We start from the raw sequence: 6,848 nt of genomic DNA on the forward strand, positions 1-6,848 counted from the left end.
AAACAAAAATAAATATTTTATATTCACATAAAACAAAATATGCGGTTTATAGTATATATATGTACATATACACATGTATGTAGCTTCTAAAGAAAATCTAGATTTCAAAATACTTCTGACCCTAACATCTTTAACTAAATGCTGTCCTATCATGCCCATTTACAAGGGGAAAACAGTATTAGCATGAAAAGCAGCTAAGCTGTGATTTGGTCCAAGGCAGGCTGCTTCTGGCCCACATCCCTAACCTAGTAACAACCTCGCCAGTTAAGCCTTTTGCAACTCCTTTGAGGTGTTACGTCAGTGGATGTTCACATCTACTGTGAAGTAGGTTCTGCTATTCATTCATTTTACAGACAAAAGTACCAGAACTGAAAAGACCACAGAAGCGTGCCTAGGTGTCCAGGAAATAAATGACTGAGATGAACCTCCAGATCCGACTCTCTCCAGCCTCCTGGCTGACTGCCCCAGGCTGGTATGTGCCCATCAGGACAGCCTCATCGTTTCTCTCAGAGCCCTCACCCTGCCATCCATCGTCCTCTGATTTCCATATGCCTCAGCTCCTCCTGTTGCACTCTGGGAATGGTGCCCCCTGAAGTTATGCAACCCAGATCCCCAGCCTGGCTTCATCCCCAGGGCGGAAGCCTAACTCCTTCGAGGGCCCAGCAGATGACTCAAGTCTCCCTGCCCTGGTGTTGCGTGGCAGCCACCCCACCCAACCCCATTCTTGCCCAGCCAGCTAGTGTCACCTGCCTGTCCCCTGCCCATCCCCTTCCATGCCACACAGACCTATCACCATGGGAAGGTACTCTGCGTACCCAGTGACTCTCATGATGACATCCTCACCCTCCCCTAGCCCTACCTCTCCAGCCTCAGCCTCTCCTTTCCCCTTGGCTTAGGCCCCATTCCCTCCTCCAAGGAGAATATTCTAGCACAGGGAAATGAATGAGTAGTCTGCCCGAAGGATGAGACTCTAGACACCGCCATCCTCAGTTATGACCCTTCTTCCTTAGAGAGAAGCCCTGCAAGAGGTAGAGTCTCGGGTATAAGATGTGCCTCTCGCTGCCATGCCACAGCCGCGCTTAGGAAGCTCCCTTAAGAGGCTAGATGAAGGCTTATGGCAGACGTGGGTGTGGGCAGCCCAGGCACTCGGGTCCTAGCTTTCTCCCTTAAGTAGCAACCACACATCCTCCCCCCCCCCAAAAAAAGCAAGGCAGCTTTGCTCTGCTACCAGGTCTGTCATTCCCCCCATCCAGTAGAGCCAAGAAGCCTGAATGAAGAACAAGGTCTCCTACGGGAGCAGGGAGGACCCTTGATCGGTAAAGGAGGCCTTTGGGAATAACAATGAATCCTGTTAAGAACCTAAGGTATCCCATAGGGATAGCAGAGTCCTCTGGAGCAACATAATGGACCATTAGCATATAAATACATACTATATATTATATAGAACATATATTAATATTATAATAATAATATAATATGGATTAAAAAACTAATAGGACTACTGAGTAGAACACAAATCCAGCTGGAACAATGGAGCATTATATATACAATACATACAATATAAACATTATATAAATTGTAATATATATGTTCTATTATCAGCAGGAATCACATGGTAGAAAGAGAGAACCAGTTCCCACAAATTGTCCTTTGATCTTCACTGTCACACAAAATAAACAAAAAGAAAAAAAGCATCAATATCAAAGACAAGGCTTGGCATGGTAGCATATGCCTTTAATCCCAGCACTCAGAAGGCAGAGGTAGGAGGATCTCTGTGGGATCATTGATCTACACAGTGAGCTCCAGGACAGCCAAGACTACAGAGAGAGACCCTTTTTCAAACAGTCAGACCATATACAACGCCTTGGTGACCCAGAGAGCTAAGAAACTAATTAGACTTCTAAGTAGAATGCAGATTCAGCTGGAACAATGGGGCATCCTTTTGTAAAAAACGAATCCTGCTCCAGAGGCCTTTGCAGCATGCCTGGCATCCAATAGGAGCCAAGGGAGAGTGAAGGATGAAGGGGAAGAGTGATCTGGGGATGCTCTCTGCGCATGATGCTCATAGTGGTCCCTGGACCACACACACTTGGGTTCCTCCAATGTGCAGCCCCACACTGGGCCCAGAACAGCAACAGTGACAGTGACTGCAGATGACCATGGCAGGAGATCCCTGATTGGCTTGATAAGACCCCAGAGTGGCCAATCTAGCATAGCTGGGCTAGAGTGAGGAAACTCACTGCATGGGATACGGTGGCTGGTGCTGGCTCACCTGTGGCCTCCCGGAGTGCCAGGGTCTCATAGCCATCCATCCACTGGTAAGCTGGGAAGTGGTAGACACGGCAGTTGGGGGCACAGATCTGCACATAGTTGCAGTACCAGGGGTCCTTGGGTAAGAAGGAATGGGGCTCCTTGTGCAGACGGATGATGATAAGCTCCCCCAGGTCCTGCTGGCACTGCACAGTGTACTCGTCCACCTGCACAGAACACAGGGGTGAGTGACTTGACCAGTTCCTCAGACCTCCCACGAGGCTTACCCTCTACCCAGGCCCTGCTCATGTTAGTGAGCTGAAGAGTGAAGGCACATCTGTGAGCCTTCTAACTTGGCTGCCCTCTGCTGGGCCCATCTACCCAAGGCAGGAAGGACCTCAGGCTTATCCCTCCTTCCCAGTTCCTAAGGTCCTGTCTTCTACCCTCTTCCCCAGCCACTTGAGGCTTCAGGAGCCATTTAGAGTCTCGGGGAGCTGATAACAAAGGGGTCAAAGGCCAGGCCTTCTTGGCATCCTTCAGTCTTAGAATGGAAAGAGGGGTCCCCCAAGAAGTAGGAATTCAGAAGTGGCCACAGAGAAGGAGGAGCCCATAGGAGCCTATTCAGGTCACACAGGAGCAAGTGGCTATCAAAATCACCAAGAGTGGCTTCCATCAGGGCAAAGCAGTTCCCCACTGGCCAGGCTGGTCGGATGCCATTTGAAGTCACAGAATCCAATGCAAATGGAAGCCAGTTGTGATGCAACTTGGCTGAGAAAGAGTGAGAATGAAGAAGAGAGGTGATGGAGGGGGTAAGGATGGAAGGGACCTTAAGGAAGAGGGCTGAGATGAATGAGCTCAGAGAGAAGAGAGGGAGCCCAGAGAGAGAGAGAGAGAGAGAGAGAGAGAGAGAGAGAGAGAGAGAGAGAGAGAGAACAAGGAAACAGGAGCAGGAGGGAGAAGGATGGGTTGTTTGGGAGGGATGAGAGAAGAGGGAGCAGAGGAAAGATGGTTGAGGGGGGTAGGGAGCCTTGGGATTCCACAGAGGCTTCTCCACTCTCCTGACCCAGCTCTGGCTCCTTCCCCCGATGCCTCCATCCATCCTGAGCTTCCATCTGTCCTGGGTGACTCGCACACTTACCGCCCCAGTGGCAAAGTCTCTCCCAAAGTGGTTCAACAGTTGCTTATGGCTCTCTCCTTGGGTTCCCACAATGGTCAGTGAAATGGAGTCCAGGGTCCCCGAAAAGAAGTCAGTGCCCGTGGCCACCTTGACTTTGTAGGTGGCCATGGCCGCTCTTCAGGAGGCAAGAGAGAGTTCAATCCCGGACACGATAGCTAGGACCTCACGGTTGGAAACAACGTAGGTAAGGGAAGCCAGGCCGAGAAAGAAGAGTTGACTGGGTCAAACTCCGCGATGGAACAGTCAGCGGGAACCACTGCCCAGAGGATGCCTCTGGAGCTCGGAGCAGCTGCTGCCCTTGGCGGGCGGGCGAAATGTGAGCCGAGCAGGTGGGGCGGGGCCGTCCTAGAGGCTGGTGAGCAGGCGTCTGCGCTTGAGCCCTATAGGAACTGATGGGGAGGGACCATAGGCAGGGCGCTGGGTCTGCCTCTGAGAGGGCGTACGGAAGATGCTGAGGCTGAAGCAGCCTTCAGGGTGTGGGAGCTGTCCAGGCTGAGCCAGGGCCCCAGAGAAGTTGGGGGAGTGGGCGGGGCAGGGACTTCAGATCTTTATCAAACTAATAAGCTCCTTCGTCCGGTTCGCCCCCTCGACTGTAGCACCAGGCACCCCCTGCTGAGCTTGGCCGAAGTCAGGAGTGACCTGCTTTGGAAGGCGTGAGTGATACAGACAGCGCTGTCCAGTGTCCTCCCCGGGATGGGCTCCCGCGCTTGCTTGCGTTAGAAACCAGGACGAGTCAGGGAGACTGCTGAAGCTGGAACTAAAGACCACAAGAGATTAGAGAGGCCCTAGAAGGCTATGGGTGAAAAGATTTGGATCTGGAAATGGGACCTGTTGCTTCTTTCCCAGTCGGTATTTACTTAGGAAGAATTGATACTGCATACGCAATTAGAAGGCAGAGTGAAAAGTTGAGGCAGGAGAATTAAACTAAGAGGCTGGGGTTGCAATTCAGTGGTAGAGAACTTGAAGAGAATGTGGGAGACCCTGAGTTCAACCCCCAAATTCCAAAAGGAAAACTTAAACTAGAGTCATGCATGGTGGTCACACCTCTAATTCCAGCTACTTGGAGGCTGAGACAGTGCCACCAAAGTCTGAGCGACACAGGGAGACCGTCGCACCAAATAAATAAATAAATAAATAAATAAATAAATAAATAAATAAATAATTTTTTTGCTTGTTTTAGATGTATGGATGTCTTGCAGCATTTTGGGTGCCTGGTACCTGTGGAGGCCAAAAGGTGACACTGGATCCCCTGGAAGTGGAGTTATAGAAGGTTGTGAGCCACCATGTGGGTGCTTGGACTCAAACCCCGGCCCTCTGAAAGAGCACCAGTGAGTGCTCTTACCTGCTGAGCCACACCAGGCCCCAAATTAAGACATTTTGTAGGCGCTAAAGATTATATAATGGGAAAGATGTCATACATTCAGACATAAGATGCTTTCTTACTACATCGATCCAAAATTCTAGAATAGACAAACTCTTACACCGTTCAGACCAGCAAGTGCTTCCAGAATGGAGAAGGCTTGTAGGCAGCTAGAATGTTCTCTCTGATGGTCTGGCTGATCTACAGGGCGCTTGGCATATTTTGCTAAATCTATGCTGTTCTTCCATTTCATAAAGAACATACCCTTACCAAGAAAATCTTTTAAAAAAAAGAAAAAGAAAGAAAAGCTGAAAGAAAATGCTGATTATGATGGCTGGAGGCACAGACAAGTAGATCTCTGTGAGTTCAAAGCCAGCCTGGTCTACTTAGCAAATTCCAGGCCAATCAGGACTAAATACTAGATAGTGAGATGCAATTAAAAAAAAAAAACAGAATGGAAGGAGAAGGGAGTCAGAGATGTGGTTCATTTGATAAATATGCAAGTTTAATGACCTAATCTGAGTTTGAGTCCCCGGACCCACATAGTCAAAAGAAAGAACTGACTTATGAATGTTGACCTCTGACCCCCAAACATGTACTGTGGTGCATATTCTCACATATGTACACACATACACACACACACACACACACACACACACACACACACCAAATAAATAATTTAAAGAAAAAGAATGCAGCCGGGCGGTGGTGGCGCACGCCTTTAGTCCAAGCACTCGGGAGGCAGGTGGATGTCTGTGAGTTCGAGGCCAGCCTGGTCTACAAGAGCTAGTTCCAGGACAGGAACCAAAAAGCTATGGAGAAACGGAGAAACCCTGTCTCGAAAATCAAAAAAAAAAAAAAATGCTACAAGAAAGATCTGGAATGAGGGTTACAATCCAATAGGATTGAGTTGGTCGAGGACCTAGCCACTCCTTACCTCTGTCTTTCTCTCACTTCCTTCCCTCCCCCAAGCTCCTCAGACACAAGGCAGGAAATAGACCTGGAACCTACTGAGGACAAGGAAGGAGCTGCAGGCTTACTTATTCACTATAATTTTGCATATTAAATGATCTGAAGATAACAAATCTGGAATAGGATCATAACAGCTTGAGTAAGGAAGGACTGGGGTGGGCGGGGCCTTGAGATAAAAGCCCGAGGTCTGAACCAAGGACAATGAAGAAGGTCCGGCTTCTGCTCCCACCCATAGTGTTCGGGACCCAGAGAGAGTGAGGAGAGAGTCATGCCCCTGTCTTCTGGGACTGCCCTCTTCCCTTCCACCTCCCAGGGCAGCACCTGCCAACCAGGAAGTACCAGCTCTGGTTTCCTCCCTGGTGGCACCCTCCTGTCACCATCAAGGGAAGGTTACACAGTGACCATGCCAAGTTAGCAACAAGGGAACTCGGCCTCTGAGACAGAGAGAGGGGTACCAGTCGTTCCGGGTTGGAGGGGACTGCATTTCGGGTTAGTTTAGAAATAGGAATGCGGCTGGGGCTAGGGATTGGGATGACTTTCTCATGACTCAAATCAGCTGATGTCACCCAGTGCTCCCCACCATGCCTCATCAAGCCTGGCAGCATCTCTTCCTTGCCTTTGGGATGATACCATGTGCATTTTCTTCATTCACCAGCCCCTGCTGCATGCCCAGTGCTGTGTCCAGCTTGGAGAACATGGTGTAACCAAAACAAACTGTGCACTCATGGAACTAACATTCTAATGAGGGAAATAGATAGCATTACATAACATCCAAAGAAACTGAATAACATCAAGTTGAAGGAGGAAAAATAAACCGGGGAGGGAAGACATGATGAAGTGCAGGGGTTGGCAGCTAGGCGTGGTACGGGGCTTGCTTACTAGGTTTAAGCCCTGGATTTGATCCCCAGCACTGAAAGCAAAAACACAAACAAAAATAAAACAAAGCAAAAACAAAAACAAACAAACAAAAAAAAAAAACAAAGCAAACCACCCTGGGCTTTTGTACAGAAGACTAAATTTAACTATAAATGGTTCTCAACACTCTATCTGTGCTTTCTGTCCATTTACCCTACTCGATTATGCATCTAT

General features: G+C 48.9%; 1 protein-coding gene across 1 annotated transcript in view; it reads right to left on the reverse strand.

The window, feature by feature from the left end:
• The window catches only part of Alox12b (arachidonate 12-lipoxygenase, 12R type), an 11,724-nt gene extending 8,189 nt beyond the window's left edge, over positions 1-3,535 (reverse strand). The window contains exons 1-2 of the mRNA XM_050162708.1: positions 3,389-3,535; positions 2,273-2,477 (exon numbers count right to left, since the gene is read on the reverse strand). Coding sequence (XP_050018665.1) covers positions 2,273-2,477; positions 3,389-3,535 — 352 coding nt within the window. The remainder of the gene's footprint in view (positions 1-2,272; positions 2,478-3,388) is intronic.
• Positions 3,536-6,848: the final 3,313 nt, after the last annotated feature.

The sequence above is a fragment of the Alexandromys fortis genome, unplaced genomic scaffold (assembly GCF_014885135.2).
Source record: "Alexandromys fortis isolate MF-2015 unplaced genomic scaffold, M_Fortis_MF-2015_v1.1 scaffold_84, whole genome shotgun sequence".
Taxonomy (NCBI): Eukaryota; Metazoa; Chordata; class Mammalia; order Rodentia; family Cricetidae; genus Alexandromys; species Alexandromys fortis.